The following is a 22343-nucleotide window of genomic DNA, read 5'->3' on the forward strand; positions in this document are numbered from 1 at the left end:
GTATTGTTGCTATGTGTTGTGGAGTGTGTTCATGTGGTGTGTACTGCCAGTGATCTCCTTGTGAGTGTGAGAATATTGCACCGTTACTGCCTGTGATGTCCTTCTTGTGAGTGTGAGAAGCTTGCACCTCTGCTGGCATGTCTCCTTGTGAGTGTAAGAACTTTGCACTGGTGCTGCCTGTGATGTCCTTCTTGTGAGTGTAAGAAGCTTGCACTGCTGCTGCCTGTACTCTACTCACTACTCTACTCTACTCTGCACTCACTACTCACTACTCTACTCACTACTCTACTCACTACTCTACTCTGCACTCACCACTCACTACTCTGCACTCACTACTCACTACTCTACTCACTACTCTGCACTCACTACTCACTACTCACTACTCTGCACTCACTACTCACTACTCTGCACTCACTACTCACTACTCTACTCACTACTCTGCACTCACTACTCTACTCACTACTCTGCACTCACTACTCACTACTCACTACTCTACTCACTACTCTTCACTCACTACTCACTACTCTGCACTCACTACTCACTACTCTACTCACTACTCACTACTCTACTCACTACTCTACTCACTACTCTGCACTCACTACTCACTACTCTACTCACTACTCACTACTCTGCACTCACTACTCACTACTCTGCACTCACTACTCACTACTCTGCACTCACTACTCTACTCACTACTCTGCACTCACTACTCTGCACTCACTACTCTACTCACTACTCACTACTCTACTCACTACTCACTACTCTACTCACTACTCACTACTCTACTCACTACTCTACTCACTACTCACTACTCACTACTCACTACTCTACTCACTACTCACTACTCACTACTCACTACTCACTACTCTGCACTCACTACTCACTACTCACTGCTCACTACTCACTACTCTACTCACTACTCTACTCACTACTCTACTCACTACTCTGCACTCAGTACTCACTACTCTGCACTCACTACTCTGCACTCACTACTCTGCACTCACTACTCTACTCACTACTCTGCACTCACTACTCACTACTCTACTCACTACTCAACTCACTACTCACTACTCTACTCACTACTCACTACTCACTACTCTGCACTCACTACTCACTACTCTGCACTCACTACTCACTACTCTACTCACTACTCTACTCACTACTGTACTCACTACTCTACTCACTACTCACTACTGTACTCACTACTCTACTCACTACTCACTACTCTACTCACTACTCTACTCACTACTCACTACTCTACTCACTACTCACTACTCAACTCACTACTCTACTCACTACTCTGCACTCACTACTCACTACTCACTACTCTGCACTCACTACTCTGCACTCACTACTCTACTCACTACTCTACTCACTACTCTACTCACTACTCACTACTCTACTCACTACTCTACTCACTACTCACTACTCTACTCACTACTCTACTCTCTACTCACTACTCTACTCACTACTCTACTCACTACTCACTACTCAACTCACTAATCACTACTCTACTCACTACTCACTACTCTACTCACCACTCACTACTCTACTCACTACTCTACTCACTACTCTACTCACTACTCTACTCACTACTCACTACTCTACTCACTACTCACTACTCTACTCACTACTCACTACTCAACTCACTACTCTACTCACTACTCACTACTCTGCACTCACTACTCACTACTCTGCACTCACTACTCACTACTCACTACTCTGCACTCACTACTCTGCACTCACTACTCTGCACTCACTACTCTACTCTGCACTCACTACTCTACTCACTACTCACTACTCTACTCACTACTCACTACTCTACTCACTACTCACTACTCTACTCACTACTCACTACTCTACTCACTACTCTACTCACTACTCTACTCACTACTCTACTCACTACTCTACTCACTACTCTACTCACTACTCACTACTCTACTCACTACTCACTACTCTGCACTCACTACTCACTACTCTGCACTCACTACTCACTACTCTGCACTCACTACTCTGCACTCACTACTCTGCACTCACTACTCTGCACTCACTACTCTGCACTCACTACTCTACTCACTACTCACTACTCACTACTCTACTCACTACTCACTACTCTACTCACTACTCACCTCACTACTCACTACTCTACTCACTACTCACCTCACTACTCACTACTCACTACTCTACTCACTACTCACTACTCTACTCACTACTCTACTCACTACTCACTACTCACTCCTCACTACTCTACTCACTACTCACTACTCACTACTCTACTCACTACTCACTACTCTACTCACTACTCACTACTCTGCACTCACTACTCACTACTCTGCACTCACTACTCTGCACTCACTACTCTGCACTCACTACTCTACTCACTACTCACTACTCTACTCACTACTTACTACTCTACTCACTACTCTACTCACTACTCTACTCACTACTCACTACTCAACTCTCTACTCACTACTCACTACTCACTACTCACTACTCTGCACTCACTACTCTGCACTCACTACTCACTACTCTGCACTCACTACTCTGCACTCACTACTCTGCACTCACTACTCTGCACTCACTACTCTGCACTCACTACTCACTACTCTACTCACTACTCTACTCACTTCTCACTACTCTAATCACTACTCTGCACTCACTACTTTACTCACTACTCTACTCTACTCACCTCACTACTCACCTCACTACTCTACTCACTACTATACTCACTACTCTACTCACTACTCTACTCACTACTCACTACAGTCTGCTGATGGAATAAAGATCTGTCGCCGCCTTCATTTCTCCTTCTCTCTCCCCTCGACTCTCTCTGCTCTCCTCTTTCCCTCCTTTCACACTTCCTCTTTTTTTCTGTAAATGTTATTTTTTGTAAAGAGGCATTTTCGGTGAATTGCGACCCCTTTCGTTATCTGGAGCGTGTTCGACCCCCTTCCCCTACGGTTTGTCGCACTATATAAAAGAAATACTTCAGTGCATAAATAAGTAATGAGTTAGCTGCGTGTCTGTGTATGTCTCTGTCTATGGCACAGTGTCTTCAGGTGTTTGGAAGCGAAGGAAGGCAGAATATTCTGCATAAATAGCAAATATCTTAAATTCACTATTATTACTCTGGCACCCATGGGGGGGGGGCTCTATTCTAATTAGCCAAACACATGGAGGTCTCAGACTGGCCACTCGCCCTTTAAAGGTGAACAGCTACACACATGTTGCCCTTCGCCGCATAGCTATCATGCTTGTATAGCGCAGTCTGCCATTAGTCAGACTCTCGGCGCTGTACATTTCTTCGTCTGTCCCTTTAAGATCCTTCTGTGGTACTGGCTATTCAACCCCTGCTATGGGGGCTTGGAATTCTTTTCCCTGGCTCTTCTAGCGAACTGCATTGTTAAGTAAAGATTTCATTTTCTACTTTGCTAAATTGCTTTACACTGTCTAACCACAGGCTTCTGGATAAAAGGCACAATAAATAAGCAAATTTTGGCCGCGGCCCAGGAGCGGAAGACATGGCCAGCATTCGTAATCCTCCGGGAGCGGCGAGAAATGCTCCCTCCTTCATGTGAAAATAAGTATTTTAGGCAGACAGCTAAAAGCTCAATGGAGGAAGCGGAGCTTGCGGGCAGAGCCGCCAGCCCTCGTCGTTCTGAAATGTGAATTGCGGCGTGCTCGACTGCAAACCCCGCTCCGCTGGTGACTTGGCGCGCGCAGTCCAGTGTCTGTCAGGAGCGGCTCTGGGAAACGAACATACACGGGAACTTAAATGTTAAACGCTGCACCATCTGGATTGCATTACACGGGCACTCTGACAGCTCCTAATTAAGATTAATCACTCGGCCGTGCTCGTTCGCGCACAGAATATGCCACATCGGGCACGCGTAAATTACTTATAGCCTATCAGGTCAACGCTACTAAAAAAACAGCACAGCGAAGACGAATCACTAGGCAGATGCCAGAAAACACTAAGGAATGTGTCTGGCCAGAGCCCTAGAGATACCTTTTTTTTCTCTTTAACATTAGGAGCTCGAAGCTCCGCCCACTTCGTGATGCGTAGGCCGAGCCCTAAAAATGGTGTCCTCAGAAGTCAAAAGTTTAAGAACTGCTGCGATACAGTATCCATCAAAACTAGTGTAATTAACAAAATGTACCACGGAATGTGACCATGTAATGGAATGCCTTAAAAAAGTAAATCTGCTTTGTTCAGTATAGGGGATGAGACTGAGGAAATATAAAGGATTGATCTATTGTGTTTTTTTTCACCTCCATGATAATATTGCAACCTAAGTTTCTTACTTTATTGATTAGTTAGGTGGTGAGCCAAAGAAAGTAAGAAAGAAGAATGGGTAGGTATGTTCTGTTAGTCCTTTCCTACCAGGGAATCTGAGGCAGTCTGTAGTTACAGGGCAGTATTCTATGTAACTACTATTAACTTGGGTGTGCTAGAGAGGCCATTACTATTGCACTCCAATTACATAAGTAAGTTAGTCCCTTAGGGCTCTTGAGTTTCTAGATGTAGCAACTTGAAGTGGCGTTAGGGGTTAGAGACTCTCATATAGCATACCACAGTAAATACAAACACAATAAACTGCCCAGTCACTACAGCAATTTGAAAAATAGGACTGTATTGATGTAAACACACGATATTTTAAAAGCATGGGTATGTGGCTGATAAATAAGAGTGCAAACATAGTCTGTGGCTGAGACATGACCTCATGAGTTCATTGGGTTTTAAGGGCGAGATTTGTAAATATCATTGAGCCCTGTGGCTAATGTCAGCTTTTTGGAGAGAGTTCAAACGCTTTCAGAAGTCTTCAGCACTCATCAGGTTTTATGCACATGTTTGTAAACTACGGGACCTCTGTGGTACACAGATACACCACAGTTGATTATTGTGTGGTTTTTGTGTCTCTATTACTGGGTTTTTACCTGGACATCTAAATGTTATGAGAACCTGCTGTTGAATTGCTAGCTACAAGCTTTTAGTAGCCCCTCTGTATCACTATTCCACGATCCAAATTAAACACTAGTCCTTCCCTCACCCAAGTCAATGACCTAGGATTTTTAGGAGGCCAAAGCTAATGCACAGTTTCTGTTTGCAGTACAATGGGAATACACGTGGTAGGTGTCCAGTCTAAACGACATCTAGGTGAGACATGTAAGTGCCCAACTGGTATCTGTGTTTCAAATTATCTTCAGTGAGAATCCCTAGCCGAAGTGGATCAGCAGCCAAATGTGTTCCCCTGGACGGCCAAAATGTAAAGGCTTGTATTGTAAAACAACCAGTCATGGTCAAGATTTAAAGATGGCTAGGTTACCCTAAGACTGGGGAGATCCCCAAAGTATTGCCATTTCTGGAAACTGGTATATTGCGTTAAGGTGGTGGGGGCACTCCCAGGCTCGATGCTATACCACTGATCTGTGATATAGAGTTAGAGTTAAATTAGGACATATAGTATGCCCTCTGATACTAGGCTGGAGCTAGAAAGATGGTTCAGATTTTTCTGATCAAGGACAAAGAGGAGCGATATCTCTGTTCATAGTGAGCTTGAGAGGGCAAATATGGTACCCTAATTGAACAGGATGTATCTGGATGTTGCAGGCTAACCACAAATGTCGGCGGAAAGCATCTGTGCACTTCCTGAGCCCAATTTTTAACCTTACGTTTTGGTAATGGTGGGCTGACAGAATCTCGGGGTTCTTCAGTGACTATCCGTGGAGGCAACCTCTAGACAGATCTTCAGTCAGTCTAGCCTTTCACGGTTCTCTGGAAGTCAGGGGAGGGAAGGTCAGCTCTCCTTTTGGTCCATCATAGAAGTAAGGATTCTCCAAAATTAAGGGTTTATTCTAAGCACCTAAGGAGACAAGCCAGCACAAAGGTTCTGTGCCAGGCTAAAGTCTTACCCATCTTGCCTTGCTCCCCTCCTGACCCAAAGAAGTGCGAGTTCAAGGAAACAGACCGCAGAAGCTTGGGATTTCCATCCTGAACAGCTGCAGTCACTTGAGAGGTTTGACGTCTGACTTTATCATAAACATAGTCCCAGACTTCCTTTCTCAGCTGTGACTACATTGCACACCACAAGATGAATAAGCTTTAAAAGGTGGGCCAGCTCTTGCACAAGAATCGTGTTTATTGATGAATAGATACTGCTTTCAGTGACTTCTGTATCTAAATACAATCAGTTTTCTGTACTCTGCTTAATGTGTAAAATATTCTGCTGATTTGGCAGATATTGTCTGCTGCATTGTTTTCATTAGGAATTTTTGATCTACTATAGATGCTATATTGTTGGTCTCTTGCTATGAGCTTGAAAGATTTTTCTGTTAATCTAAGAGTCCGTGGTGTTCGCGTTTGGATCAGCCTCGCAAAAAATTCGAGAGGTGTTTTTGTTATTTTATCTTTTTGAAAAAATTATGTTTTTGATGGAGCATGATGATTTATTGTGACACTTGGCTTGGAATTCACTGAATGTATTTTGTGTTTGTTTTGCTTTGTAATATGCTACATTTTCGAAATAGTGCATTTTTTTGTGTATTGTTTGTTTTTTGGATAGCTTTTAGAAGCTGTTTTAAAGCATTTATGCTTTACAGTGATAAAACAAAATTGGACAAGCTGACTCGTCTACCAACCTTAGTGCTGGTGTATTAAAGGACACTACTTTCAGAGCATACAAGGCATTTTGGCACTTCACAAACCAAATACCTTTCTTTTTCTGCTCCTGAAGGCCATGGATGTCAATCACGCATCTATTGTTTAATAATTTGTATCATGGTCTCTAAAAGACTGTCCCTAGATTCTGGATTTTGGGTAATTCCTAGTACAACACAGATTGAATCTTGGCTTCTGGAGGTCTGACCTGTCCATTTCCCCACGTTGTGCCTGAGGTTCACTTCCTATGATGACTAAACAGGCCTTTGGTGCCCTTATGGTCAGTCTGACCTTCTGCTGTGCAGGGTCCAACTAGGAGAGATTACCAGTCTTCTTTACGAGGTGTCCAAGATGTTCATTTCATTGCAGCTGCCATGGAAGACTACTATGCCTGCAGATGGTCAGTACAGAATTCCTCAAATCCGGCCAGCAAATGATTGGCTCCTTGCATCAACGTGAGTTTCCTGTTCCCACTGGTTAAATAAAAAAAATACAAATGCCTTTACTAGGTACGACTCATCTGAAAGCATGTCTGCTTGAAAAGTGTATTAGCAACTGTCTAGGTAAAAGTACTGAGACCCCGGAGTCCACACACAAGCTCAGGTCACACAATTGCTTAGGTACTAGTAACATTGGGTTGGTCGATGCACTATAAAAGCCCTTAAGTAGTTCCAGCATCTTAGTCACCTCTGCCTTGATTCATATAGCTACTCTGTCGGACATGGTATATCCAGTGGTCAGAAAGAATATGTGACCAAAAGCTGCCCAACACTTCCTCGCTCTGTTCCTCAGCTGATAGTTCTGGGATAAAGACCACCTTCCTACTTCCATTTATCAGGTCACTGAGGGGCTGATGTGCCTTGTCAGCCTGGTGTGGAGCTATTAATAGTTCTGATTCATGCTCCCTCAAGCGGTAGGGCTCCAGCCAGTCGCTTCATCAGACCTGTGGAGCTTTGTGGTGTCATAAATGTTGTTTAAGCAATTTACTTCATTGGTCTTCATGGCAGTATAAGTATGTCCTCCAAGTTTGTATGCATCTATCCCTCCTGCTATTCAGTAAGTATTGCCTTCTAGCCGCTTTACTTTCTTTGCTCACACAAAGGTAATCATTTACTGTCTGCATGAGTTTGACTGCATAGAATAACATCATTTCAAGTTTCATGTGTCTGTTATACAGTAGCAGTATATGAAGGGATAATGGCACTCCCAGGAACTTATTTTTCCATGTAATGAGCAGTTCCTGCACAAACGTCACACCCATAAAATAATTACCTGCCTGTGCCCTCCTACTGGCACAGTATTGCTTAAAATAGAAGTTTGATGTACCTATTAAATGTTGCAACTAGCCCGGTGTTTTGCAGGACTCCCTTGCCATTTTAATACTTTGGGGGAATGGTCCCTGTTGCTGAATTGACTGCCAAAGTGGGCAGTCATTCCATTGAGTAAACTAAAGAAAAAGGATATTATGTAGAAGGTCAGATTGTTACTTTAATAATTTGAGCCGGTAAGTGAAACAGTTTGTATTTTGCCTATGCGTGTCTTTTGGCTTCGTTCTGAATAAAAATTATAACATCTGTTTTTCTTTCATGAACTGTTCTTTTTAGGAGCTAAAGTTAAAAGATGAAGAATGTGAAAGACTCTCGAAGGTCCGGGACCAACTTGGACAGGAGCTGGAAGAGCTTACAGCTAGTTTGTTTGAGGTTTGTTTTTTAGTTATCTTTGCGTAGGATTTCATATAAGAGACAACTTGCTTCTTAAGTGCCCATCTAAATTAGTAATTTGTGGGTTCTGGCTCACCTGCATACTGAGTCTCAAAGTCAGCGCAGTGCATTGATCCCACAGCTTTGCAGGATCAATATTATTGAATGTATTTTACATATAGGCCCCTTCTTCTTACATGTATGTTTTGCTAATTTAGAGTGGCAGAGAAGGCCACTAAAGCCAGAAGGGATAAAATTGTGACCCAGAGACTATATATAGTCTGGTGCACATCGTGAGATTTTAACTCGGATAAATGCTAAGGCATTCACTTAAATGGTATGAAACTAAAAAAGACAAATAAACAATAGATATTAGAGAGCTGGATTATAATAACTTCGAGAAGGTGAATCTGTGTGTGAATTCAGTGTGATATAGAAGGAGAAAAAGCAACTTCATATATAGTGTGTGGAGGAGAAGATGTGTAGAATAGGATGTATGGAGTAGAAGATGGGTAGGAGAACATATATAAACTGAGACATTCTTTGCAATATTACCAGGTAAGTACATATACACAAGGAATTAGCTAGTGAAGATAGCAAAGACGAAATAATGAATCAATGGATTAAAAGGAAACATAAGAACAATGAAATATTGGGAATCATAGTGTACTAATGAAAAAATTCATATACAGAAATGTCCTTCAAGGTAAAGTTAAATGCTCCAAACATAGGGTATGACGTTAAAAGCCATTTTGTGGTCACAAAGCCTGTGAATCCCAAAATCATGGGGCATGCTTCCTCAAAATGACTTTTTTAAATCTACTAAACCAATGTTGCAATTCAGTAACATGATGTTACCAAATCACAAAATGGGTTTAGAAAGGCATAATGAATTGCTATATTGAAGGGGTGTGTTATGCGTCTTTTCCTAATAGCGATTTGTTATGGTATTTATCAATGTTTTGGGATCGTAATCTGATTGCAAAACATTGAAAAGTTGACAGCTCATAAGTTGGGGTTGTGCCACCTTTGCAAAACGGAATGCGTTCCCTTGATACTCCTTTCCCTTTGTGAATGTAAAATATAAAGTTTGTTGGAGAGTAGGCAGACCACTGCCAACTCCCCAACAAACTTAAAAAAATAAAATGAAAAAAGTTTCTATCTAAATGCCATTAAAAATAACATACGGTATTTAAATGCAATCACAGACATGGTAGTCTGTTGACCCCAGCAGGTCACCATCCCAGTGGATGCATCCAATAGTAGTCTGGAGCAATTTGCGACCTACCTCATGAATTTTGATGCAATAAGGTGGATTGCGGGCCAGCAAGGTTCAGAATTTTGTGAACTGACCTATTAGTACCTGAGTGGGGTCTCAACATTCTTTTCTATTTGCAAAAAGTTGGTGCGCAGTTTCGTACATCAGGCCCATAGTCTTAATTAACCAACAACTACATTACTTAGTGGAGCAATTGGTAGTAGGGAGCTGGACATGTTGTTTTATTGAATTGTATCGATCTCTATGGGACAATATTGATTTAGAGTTTTTTTCAATGTGTTTGGAGGTTGTAAAAGCGCATAACTCTCTAAGAAATGTGTTGCAAGACTTTTGCCTTTATTTAACAACTTGTATCCCAAGAACAGGACACTGAGATAGTCAGTCAATCTTTGATTTTTTCGTAATTTAAATTTATAACGCATGTGAGCTAATCCAAAAATTGTGCAATCTACTATGGCTAATTTTGTTGATAAATCATCATCCTTTAGGTATGTGTCATTGATTCACATAGGACAGTGCTTGGTCATCAAGTTGTTGTAACAGTTCTGTTACACGAGCTGAAAACAGCCTGGGGCTATTCTTATACCCTTGGGGCAATTTACAGAATCGCTTTAGAAATCTTAGAGCGCTAAATGCATTCAAGTACCTGCTTTAAGGCGCTATGTTTTGGCAGAAAACTTCATTTGATATGTCTTATGTGGTTTTATATTTCTTGCGCTGTATACTGTTCATTAGCGCTGTGCTGTGCTCTTTTTGTACAGCAAATATGCATGTAGCATGGTCAAGGCCCACTCCCACAAGCAGAGTACTCAATATCTGTGGCATGCTTTGCCTTGATCCCAGTCGCTTATTCTTCTTTTTAAATTGAGGCTTTGACTGTGTAGGTTTGTCTTCTTTTTTTGTTATGAAATCAGTAGACTGTTGGAGGTCCTTCTTCGATTTAACATACTCCTCTGATCTATGCTCTGATTGTCCTCCTCTCTCCTAGTATTTTTTAGATGATTCCTGAAAGGAACAAGAAGGTTGTGAATCAGTTTACTGATACCTATCAGGCTGTTTAATTGTATCACGGTTACGCAAGTTATGATGTTTTTCAGAGGACTCCTATTGAGGAGATCCGCCCGTGTTATATTCTTCTCTTTATTTTTCTTACTATCCCACCATTTTTAGAAGACACAGGTGCCTGCTTTTAGTTATCCTTTTCAGAATTTCCCTTAGGCTGTGGTTTATTAGGTCTGGGTTCCAAATGATCTGTATCTACAGATGTATTTGTTTCTTCAATAATTTTAGGTAGTTTGCGCTCCTGATTTACCCAAACAACCTGCGTGAGTCGCTGGTGTATAACCAACGCTGCTGCTTCCCCTTTTATATTGCTTAGTATGATTGATAATAGTCTGGCAAAATTGCCCATTAATTTCATCTCTGAGTCCAGGGCTGGGGCTCCCCCATACTTATTTTGAATCTGTTTAAGCACCTCAGACATAACAGCTAATGAAGGTTACCATGCTTTCTTGTATAAACTACAGCAAAGACTGTGCCCCAAGTGGGGGAGTCTTCCACCTGGGAGACATTCCCATTGGCAAGCATAATCTGAGCATTCTGTTTTTCTTGGTGATCCTGTATGGGAAAACACTGCTTCAAGTTGATTTGTTTTCTGTACAGCCCAGAACAGAATCTCATCCTGTCTGCTGGGAACCTTACCCAAAATTATTTTAATGGTTACGGGACTGATTCCAGGCATAGCCAATTGTGGTTGTGCAGCTTAAGCAGCCCATTGTGGGACAGCCTTTATGGTGTACTAGATGTTTGCAGAGTTTAACTAAATCTCAGTATAGTACTCTAAATTCTAGATCTGTAATGTTTGCTGGATATTGTGCATATCTGGCTAGAACTGTCCGTGTTGCTCCCTCATTACTGAAGGGACCTAGTCTGATTTTTTCTGATATATGTGGTAGGGTGCCTGGGAGCCAGTTCATGTGTTCCTGATAAGTGAGTGTTATTTCCAAATCCTCATATGTTCTGTATTGGTTAGGTACTGCTACTCCAGTGCATGTGTGAAAATTCCCTGTGGTGGCATTTACTGCCGAGAATGTGACCCACGAATGAAGCACCTCTGTTGTGCACGCTTCGTGGGCCTCTACCACGATGGTAACATCCCCATCCAGTTTGTGGGAGCCCATGTTGTTGTAACGTGTTAGTGCATGTCTGCAATTAAGTGGTAGAACCACCTGTTATCACATGGCCCATGGGTACGTCGTTGTCTTCCCGAAGTTTGCATGAGCGAGCTGCAGACTGTCCGCTGCTTTGCACACGTTACTACATGAGCTTATTTTGCAAATGCTTCTTTTGATATTTTTACATGAGAGCCCACTGTTGTGTTCTCACTTTGGAGGTTCCTGGGATTTAGTCAGAACATTGCGAACCAGGTCGAACAATTTCCCTTGTTATTCTGTTCCGGTGAGGCCCTAGCACCCACGCAAAACATACAGATGCAGCTGTTGTTTTGGAAAACGTACATTGGTCTTATCGGAATACACGGATAGGTTGCACACACTTGGAGTGGGACCTGTCCAGGGAGCAGAACATGACAGCACCTACGGTGTAGGTGATGGGGAGAGGTTGTGGGCTAATGGCTATGGCGTGGAGCTTAAATCTGGGGAACCACTTGCCTAACAAAAACAAATGTGTCCTTATGTAACGCAACTGGTGCTCATGTAAAGCTCTCTGATACCGGATACCTTCGGGTCAAGTTTGTGCCATATAAAACTCTGGGGGGAAAAATGTAGAGCTTCCATCTATAGACTGAGGTACGGGGTCTGCAGATAACACCCAGAGATCTTCTAATATATAATCATCCTGCGTCTGTGCAGGGGGAGGGAGGTTAGGCATTCTCTGTCTCTCACTATGACAACTACTTTTATGATCTTCGGATTACTTGCAATGCTGACCGTATTTGTGTTATGCATTTTTCTGCTTATTGTGGCATGTATACTTCATATTAGAGCACGTTCGTTAAAATAAATATTTTAAACTTGTTTGTGTCTCTGTTAGATCTTATTGTGGACAGGTACAAGAGTGTGAGCGAAAGGGTGTGTCTTGTAACCGCGATTCCAGAGAGACTCAGGAGTGTTGTGTTCTGGGTTGTCTAATCACTTGTTCCTCTGTAAGTGAGTAGGAGGGCACGAGACACTATAGCTAGTCGGTCCTTGTCTCATGAGTACTAAGTTAGTAGGATGACTCTGTCCCTTTATACTAAGGTTCCATAATCCTATGCTTAGTTCTGTGTTTGTGCAGAATCCCGGCAACACTGTCTTAGTTAGTTATTGAAGCATTTGGAATATGTGTAATCTAGAGTGGGTCATTTTAAGTTCGGAGGCCCTTTTCCAGGTTCAAGCATGAACAACCTGCATCCTGAAATAAGGTTTCCCTACTTAGCTAAGAAGAGTTATTTTTTCCCTACCTCCATGGACGTCTCCGGTATGTTGGTGAGTAGGGGCTTTGGGCACACAAAAGAAAAACTACTCTGGAGACCCATTAACTAAGTACCCAAGTTAGAACATTGGTGCCGTCATGTTGTAGAGTTCATACTTTCTCAGTCAAACTGTGCGTTTTGCACAACATAAACATCAAAAGTGTGCTCCACTAACTGAGTCCACGCACACTATCAGGATATGGTGGCCCTAGTCCTGGCTAGCTTACATTGCACCATCTGTACCCCTAACCTAGCAAGGTAACAGGTGGTATGTGGAACCTCCGAACATTACAACCCTGACTCCTGAAGCAGATCATGGAAACGGATCTAAAGCCCTTTTATTTGGTAACTCATGCATGCCCAAAGGGAAAGACAAGAAATACTCTCATTGGCATTTCAAATTTTTGTCGAAGCAAATAGATTCTTGTGTAAAATGCATGCGCTGTAATTATCAATAGAAGGAAACAAAACAGTAATCAGCACCACAAGAATGGTAAAGAAAATCAACAGTCCAACCATTGTGCTGTTACATAGATTATATGCTTGTATCTTAGTATAGTTATAGCTATTCTCCTACCTAGTGGTCTCTATCCTAGTGTGCCTAGGGTGGGTTAATCTGCCAGAATCCCCGAGGGTGAACTTACTCCCCAGTTTCCTGTGGGCATCTATCATCTGGGAGCCCTTCTTGGTGTAGAGCTGGGCACCATCCTTCGCAGGATGCAGACATGAATCAGCTGGGCTGGAATTCCAGCATGGGGAGACCTCAACAGCGTCAGCGAAATGGTCCTCTCCCTAAACAAGGGAGTGATGTTGTTTATATATGTATTTTTGTGTTTTATAGAGCGCGAACTTGACCCGTTCGGATATAAGAGCGCTTTGCAGGAATCATAGAAATGTACAATAGGCTTGGAATCACAATAATATACAAAAGGTAAAGAGGAGCAGGGTGCAGGATCTATAAAGGATAGAGGACACGTATGTACACTTTGGATTATAGTTACTCGAGAGAAGTCCCTAGGTTCCTAGGAGAGGTGACTAGGCAATCCAAGGGGACGCGCTAGTCGGGAGTTGATCAGGGTCTCCGTGCTAGTTGGAGGCAATATTTAACCAAGGAATTTTCCCATAGGGAATTTTTTGGCCTCCTTTTTGAAGTGTGCCAGAGAAGGGATTCTTCTGATGGCGGGCGGAGAGAGTTCCATATTCATGGAGCGGCCCCAGAGAAGGCCCAATACATTTTTTTTTCCGGAAGCATGCAGGTTGTAGCAGGAGGTCTCTGGCGGATCGGGAGTATCTGATTCCTCCGGATACCACAAGTTTCTGTGCAAGATAAGCAGGGGAGTTGGAGTATAAGGCCTTGTGTGTGATGCAGGCCAGTTTAAGCTGTATTCTAGCCTCAAGAGGAAGCCAGTTCAAAGCTTTCAGGTGTGGTGGAGAAGTGTGGTTGAATTTTCTTGAGCTCGTAAGAAGTCTGGCAGAAGTGTTGAGGCAGGCTTTTAAAGGTGCCAGGGAGATATTGGGTAAACCAGAGAGGGTAGAGCAGCCATATTTCAGTCTGGAGATGATGCTTGGTCTGCCATTTTTAGGTCGGCAGTGTCGAGGAAGGGTTTCAGTTTCCTAAGGTAGCTCAGGTGGAATCTGGCTGATTTGGCCATCGCATTGATGTGGTCCCACATGTTCAAATTGCTGTCCAGGATAATTCCCAGAGATTTGGCCAAGTCCACGATGGTCGGTGGACAATCTAAGGCTGTGATAGCCTTAATCCATGTCTGCCTCTCTGGATTGTTTTTTGGGGGGAAATTAGGAGAAATTCTGTTTTCTTTGCGTTGAGTTTGAGTTGATTTGAGGCGAGCCATTGGACAGTCACTTTCGGTGCTCCATCCAGGGAGAAACTCTCCTCGAGGAATGAGGTTTTGATGTAGATCTGAGTATCGTCAGCGTACATATGGTAGGAGATATTCGCTGAGCGTAGAACTTCGGCAAGAGGTTCAAGGTAGAGGTTGAAGAGGATAGGGGACAGGGTTGATCCTTGAGGGACTCCAACCAGGACTGGAGAGGGAGCCGATAGGTTGCCGCTGATTAGGAATCTCTGTGATCGGTCTTGGAGGAATGACCTAAACCATTCTAGAACTGAGCCATACAATCACATACTGAGTTTGAGGCATTCGAGTAGTTTTACATTGTTGACCATGTCAAAGGCCGAGGATAGATCTAGGAGGATTAGGAGGAAGGTTTTCCCTTGGTCGAGGGCTTGGTCGGTATCATCAGCTATGTGGAGCATGGTCGCTTTGGTGCTGTGCCTGGGTCTGAATCCACATTGGAAGTCATCAAGTAGGTGAAAGTTGTTGATGTGTTGATTTAGTTGCTGTTGTACACATTTCTCCAACACTTTAGCTAAGAGAGGGATGTTGGAGATAGGTCTGAAGTTATAGGGGAAGCTTGATCTAGCATCAGCTTTTTCAAAATGGGGAGGACTTGGCCGGCTTTCAGAGAGACCGGAATGGATCCCTGCCGCAGAGAGGTGTTAATTATTGCAATAAACTTCACCCATATTTCCATGCCGAAGCCCCAGTCAGACCACCATTATTGATTCTGTCTCGACAGAGCTGTCGCTGAGAGGACAATAACAAACAACAACATTCTGCGCAGTGAATTTAGCCCTCGTACAGAATGTTCAAGGCTCTGATAATATGTCTATGAAGGAATGTGAATGTGAATATGAGCAAGGTCATTTCAGAGAATATTGTTGTATACAGGCATGCAAGCAAATGTGTGTCAAGTTCAAGAAAATATGTCAATTTTAAACATGAGCATGTAAAATGATACCCAGAACTAATGTGACCACATACAATTAGCTTCTGCCCATGGAGATGTGGTGGCTACAGTTTCACTATTACATCAGTGCATTTAGGCCTCTACAAACAGACCAAGCAATATGTCCTTAGATGCAACATTTAGCAACAAATAAAAATTTCCACCACAGCACGCCCACTGCAGACACCTCTCCTAGATTCAAATAAGCCCTTGGATTGTTTTGTGTATCTCAACCACTGCAGGCCATTAAACTCTTGACTGCTCCCTCAACTGCATCCTGTTAGCAGTAGATTTGTGTTTTAGATTTCTATGAGCATGGCCTTAGCGATTGGTTGATGCTCGATTGTCTAAATGGTTCTGAATGGAGAGCTCTGCTGAATGTAGACCGCATCACTGCTGTGGCAATTTGAATATGGAGGCGTACTACCTTTCATGAAAATTCATTGGCTGCTGTACGTTTTCGGAATGTAATGTATTAGGGTTCGCAGTTCTCCCAACATAAATTGAAATCCTGTAATGTCAAAGAGGGCAAGTCCTAAGGCCACATGAAGCCAGCATGCCTGTCATTAATTTGTTAAATCCACCCCAGAGGACAGTAGGAGTGGAGCCTTAGCTACTATATATTTACATACAGGAGCACATGGATGTTTTTGTTTATCTTCATTCACAATTCTTAACAAAGTGTTTATGTGTACATAAGCTTTTGTGGTTCCTAAGGTTTCTCAACAAACTCCCTTGTCCTTTGTTTCACTTTACAGTTGGCCATGGCTCTATAATTAGAATATGCTGTCTGAAGGTCAGTGGTACCTTTTGTGGCATAAATGGGACTTAGGAGCCTGTTCAATACTCTAGCAGTTTAAGGACATAACCTGCCCCATACAAGATCTTTGTTCTTCCATGTTGAATCTGTTTTTCCATGAGAATAAGCTAAAAATTGGAGTAATTTGCTCTTCCCTTAATTGATCACGCGACCTAGGGTTTTATTTACGTTTTTTGCGGTCTTTTGATTTTGTGAATATAGAAAATGTGACTTTACTTGCCTTTAGTCTGCTGGTTAGACATGTGCTGCCACTTGCAAGACATTTTATTTGCTTATAGGGAGCTTAGGGCCTACTACTTACCATTGGTTGGCTTTATAGTCACCCTCATTTGCCTGTTTCTCTTTGGTCAGCGTGTGTCCTCACTTCTTGTCTGTTTGACCGTTCCCTGGGTCACAGCTAAGTAGTTGTGTCTTTCGACTGCTTGCGTGGTGAGATCTACTGAAGTTTTTTGTTTTGTTTTAAACTCTCCCTGAAATTGTGCATCTTTATGAGATGTTTAAGCCACATCTTTTTTTTCTTTTTACATACAAGCAGTGACAAATATTTCTAAGAAATGGCAAGTGGGACATGAGGGTTAATTCATGCCCTGTTTTTGACGTTGATAGATTCCAATCGCTTTGAACGGACGGTCAAGGTTAGTTTATACAATTGTGGGTTGCAGAATCCTCAGTCTCTAGATGGTGTTTTAAACACCTTTTCTGTGAGCTGCTGTGCTATATGTTTACTGCCTTAGTCAAACTAGCTCAGCCAGCGAGACAGGGTGCATGCTGCAGAGGGCTGCATGCAAACAATAGGCAACAGATCAGAATACTGGGGTAGCATTTATCCTATCTGAAAGAAACAGGTTAGTATTAGATTCCTTACCTTAGAATATCCCCAGGCGTCAGTCTGGATCCGGAAACTTTTGCGTAGCAGTACCCCTGCGCGTCGGTAGGCGTCGTCTGCAGGCGTCCCCTGCGGCTCCGCGTCGTCGGCGTCGTGCGCCGTGATGACGTCGCTGGAGTATATAGATGCCGCCTCCGCGCGCTGACGTCAGTTCTTCTTTTTTCCGCGCCAGTTAGCGCAGATCCGAAGAGCAGTACTCCGGTCTTTTGACCAAGTTTTGTTAACTTAACTCTTTCTTCAAGGTGCCGGTAGGATGCCCGGGTTTAAGAGTTGCGACGGGTGCGACCGAAAGATGTCGGTCACCGACCACCATCGACTCTGCCTCCGGTGTCTGGGCGCGGACCACGACGTGGAGTCCTGCGTCGACTGCCGGGCCTTGACAGGTAAAGCTAGACGGGAGCGGTCCCGCAAGCTGCTCGAGCTCCGAGTGTCGGCCCCGCGTCGAGAGCGGTCCCGGTCCGGTCGGAGGTCGAGGGAGCGGTCGAGGGAGCGATCGCGGAGCCGCCATGAGCGCTCCGGGAGTCGCCACCATTCCTCCGGTTCATCAGGTAAGCGACACAAGAGGTCGGGGCGTCGTCATCGTACCCCCGACTTCCCCCGACGCCCGCGTGATGCGGCCGGGGGTTCGGGTGGCCCCACCCCCGCGTGGGTCGCCGACGCCGTCTGCCCCATACCCGTCGGTCCCTGGGGAAGGCGCGTCGCGCGAGGAGATTGAGGAGTTCCTCATGGCTATGAGGGTGATGTCTCCTCCGGCGGGGCCTACGGCGCCTGCGGGCCCGTCGGTCCCGTCTGGGAGCCCGAGCGGTTCGGGTGCACCTGCCCCGACGCCGCCGAGTGCTCCGGCCCCGGCGCCGCTGGGCCCTTCAGGGTCGTCGCCGGCTGGTCCACCGGCCTCTTTGGCGCCGATTCCATTGGGGCAACCCGTGGTGCCGCCTCCGCGCGGCGCCACCCCCGTTCCCTCTCTGACTCCTGACGCGGAGTCGGACCGGCGTCGTCCGACGCCGAGTCCAGCGCCGTTGGGGCCCATTGGCTCCGAGGAGCCGGTTTATATCGTCGACTCGAACTATGGCGATGAGGACGATTATGGAGAGGGTTGGGAGGGGTCTGAGGACCCTTTGTCACGAGCCTGCCAGTATGACGTGGACTGGGTAGGTGACTTAGGTGATGCCAGTGGTCTGGACGAGTCGCCCAACCCTGGGTTTGTCTCGCCTTCCCCTGTGGCGTCGGAGGCGGGGGCTGCATATTCGGTGGTCCTGATGAGGGCTGCCAAGGCCTTGAGCCTTGAGCTCCCCGTCGCTAAGGTGAAACCTAACATCCTCACCGAAGTATTTAAACCGCAGTCATGCCCACAGGAGCCTCTGCTGCCGTTTAATGAGGCCCTGACGGATGTCCTTTTGGGCACCTGGTCCAGGCCCGCTTCCGGTGCACCGGTTGACCGGAACGTTGCCAGGCGTCACCGTCCGTGTTCGGACGACCCTGCCTTCCTTTCCACCCATCCCTCCCCGGAGAGTCTGGTGATCCAGGCCTCCACTTCCCAGTCCGCATTCCCGTCGGCTCCGCCCGATCGGGAATCGAAGCGATATGACCAATTTGGCAAGAAGGTCTTTTCGTCTTTGAGTGCTGGACTGCGGTCTTGCAATACCGCATGCCTCTTGGGCCGCTACACCCACTCTCTGTGGGACACGGTCGCGGAGTGTCTGCCGCAATGCCCGCAGGAGGTGCGGGACAAGCTCAACCAGGCCTTGGTTGAAGGCCGGGACGCGGCGAGGTATTCGATAAGGTGTGGTCTTGACACGACCGACTCGCTGGGACGGGCTATGTCCACGACGGTGGCGATTCGTCGCCATGCTTGGCTGAGATCCGCCAACTTCTCGCCGGATGTCCAGAATGCCCTCATGGACATGCCTTTCGATGGCAGTCGCCTGTTCGGTGACAAGGCGGACAACGCGCTTGAGCGCTTCAAGGACTCCAGGGTCACGGCCAAGTCCTTGGGTCTTTCGACCCAGCGCCAGCAACCGGGTTCGTTTCGCCCCTTTCGTGGCCAGGGACGGGGCGGTCCCACGAGTGCTGCCAGCCACGCGCCGCAGAACGCTCCCCAGCGCGGTGGCGGTCGTGGATTCCGCCGTGGTGGCGGTAGAGGGCAGCGGCGAGGTCAGTCCACACCTCCCCCCGCAGCAGCCTCCAAATCTTCCTAGTCCGAGCTTTCGGGCCCATGTGACGCCAGTGGGTGGCAGGGTTCGCCATCACCACTCCCGCTGGCGCACGATTACATCGGACAGGTGGGTGCTGCAGCTCGTCCGAAGGGGCTACTCCCTCCCCTTCGAGTCCACTCCTCCAGCCATGCCACCGCAGAACCACCGTGTGTCGGGGGACCACTTGACACTTCTGCAGGAGGAAGTTACGGCCCTCTTGGCCAAGGGGGCCATCGAGCTCGTTCCTGGGCCAGAAGTAGGGTGTGGTTGCTACTCCCACTACTTTCTGGTGCCCAAGAAGGACAAAGGGGGCCTACGTCCTATCTTGGACCTACGGAACGTCAACGGCTTCCTCCGGAAGGAGAAGTTCAAGATGTTGACTTTGGCTCAGGTCTTGGCTGCTCTAGACCCACAAGACTGGATGGTAGCGTTGGACTTGCAGGATGCGTATTTTCACATCCCCGTCCTGCCGGCCCACCGGCGTTACCTGCGGTTCACGGTAGGCCACGAGCACTTTCAGTTTATCGTGCTCCCATTCGGCCTTACCAGCGCCCCACGGGTGTTCACGAAAGTGTTGGCGGTGGTCGCAGCTCATCTGCGCCGGTTAGGGGTTTCAGTCTTCCCCTACCTCGACGACTGGTTGTTGAAGGCGGGCTCGCCCCAAACAGTCGTCCACCACCTTCAGATGACGGCAGACCTCCTGCACGAGCCGGGGTTTTCCATCAATGTGCCGAAATCACACCTGTGTCCCTCTCAAAAGCTCCTTTTCATCGGAGCGGTTCTCGACTCGGCGCAGTTTCGGGTTTATCCTCCGGAACGGCGGGTCCGGGATATTCGGGCTCTGATTCCCATCTTTCAGCCGTTGTCCCGGGTTTCGGTCAGGTTGACGCTGCGGCTTCTGGGGCTGATGGCCTCCTGCATCCTTCTGGTGCATCACGCCAGGTGGCGGATGCAGGCTCTGCAGTGGGACCTGAAGTTTCAGTGGGCCCAGCATCAGGGCAACCTGTCCGACCATGTCCTGATCTCGGAGGGCACTGCGAGACAGTTGCAGTGGTGGCTTACGGACCGCGATTGGGTCAGAGGCAGATCCCTCTCTCTTCCCCAACCGGAGCACGTAGTTGTGACGGACGCGTCCCTCCAGGGCTGGGGAGGCCACTTGGGAGAGGCAGAGATCAGAGGCATCTGGTCTCCGGCGGAGTCCCGGCTCCATATCAACATGTTGGAGCTGCGGGCGATTCGCCTAGCACGGAAGGCATTCCTCCCCTTTGTCAACGGGAGTGTAGTGCAGGTGTTCACGGACAACACCACCGCCATGTGGTACTGCAACAAACAGGGCGGTGTGGGGTCGTGGACCCTTTGCCAGGAGGCTCTGCGCCTCTGGCAATGGCTGGAACGTCAGGGCGTGACTCTGACGGTTCAACACCTGGCAGGTTCTCTGAACGCCAGGGCGGACGAACTCAGCCGTCGGTGCTCGGTGGATCACGAATGGCGTCTGAACTCGGACGTGGCGAACGGCCTCTTTCAGAAATGGGGAGAGCCTTGGTTAGATCTATTCGCCACAGAAGAGAACGCGCAATGTCATCAGTTCTGCTTTTTGGAGTTTCCAAGACGGCACTCGCTCGGCGACGCCTTTTGGCGCGAGTGGAGCTGCGGTCTGTTGTACGCCTTTCCGCCTATACCACTTCTGCCCAGAGTGCTGAAGAAGATCAGGCGCGACCGGGCCCAAGTTATCCTTGTGGCTCCGGACTGGGCTCGAAGATACTGGTATCCCGAGCTACTCAGCATGTCAGTCGGTCCCTCGATCCGTCTGCCCCTTCAGGAGGACCTTCTGTCGCAGCAGCAGGGGACGGTCCTCCACCCGAACCTGTCCAGCCTCCACCTCCATGCGTGGAGATTGAGCGGCGACAGTTGAGGCCATTCGACTTGCCTCCTGAGGTCTGTGATGTGATTCTGGCAGCCAGGCGTCCCTCCACAAAGTCGGTATACGCCTGCCGGTGGAACAGATTTGTGGCATGGTGCACAGCAAAGGCTGTGGATCCCCTTTCTGCCCCTCTTTCCGAGGTTCTCCTCTTCCTTCTTTCTCTTGCCCAGCAGGGCTCTGCTCTGGGCACTATCAAGGGCTACCTTTCTGCCCTTTCCGCCTTCTTAAGGCTACCTGATCAGCCATCTTTATTCAAGTCCCCTATTGTACTGAGATTCTTGAAAGGCATCACGCACATGTATCCTCCTGTTCCGTTCGTGATGCCTCAGTGGGACTTGAACCTGGTTCTGACATTCTTGATGTGCGCTCCCTTTGAGCCGCTTCATTCCTGTCCTCTCACTTTAAAGACGGCCTTCCTGGTTGCCATCACCTCTGCCAGGAGAGTGAGTGAGCTCCAGGCTCTTTCTGTTAAACCTCCTTTCTTGTCCGTCCATCCTGACAAGGTGGTTCTTAGGACTAGGCCTTCTTTCCTGCCCAAAGTAGTTTCTGCTTTTCACATCGGGCAGTCCATCACCTTACCCTCCTTCTTCCCGCCTCCGCATCC

General features: G+C 46.5%; 1 protein-coding gene across 3 annotated transcripts in view; it reads left to right on the forward strand.

The window, feature by feature from the left end:
• RAB3IP (RAB3A interacting protein) overlaps positions 1-22343 on the forward strand; it is a 266787-nt gene that overhangs the window by 148930 nt on the left and 95514 nt on the right. For all 3 annotated transcript variants that reach the window (XM_078673902.1, XM_078673904.1, XM_078673903.1), the window contains exon 4: positions 8263-8358. In XM_078673902.1, coding sequence (XP_078530028.1) covers positions 8263-8358 — 96 coding nt within the window. The remainder of the gene's footprint in view (positions 1-8262; positions 8359-22343) is intronic.

The sequence above is a fragment of the Lissotriton helveticus genome, chromosome 1_1 (genome assembly GCF_964261635.1).
Source record: "Lissotriton helveticus chromosome 1_1, aLisHel1.1, whole genome shotgun sequence".
NCBI classification, from domain to species: Eukaryota; Metazoa; Chordata; class Amphibia; order Caudata; family Salamandridae; genus Lissotriton; species Lissotriton helveticus.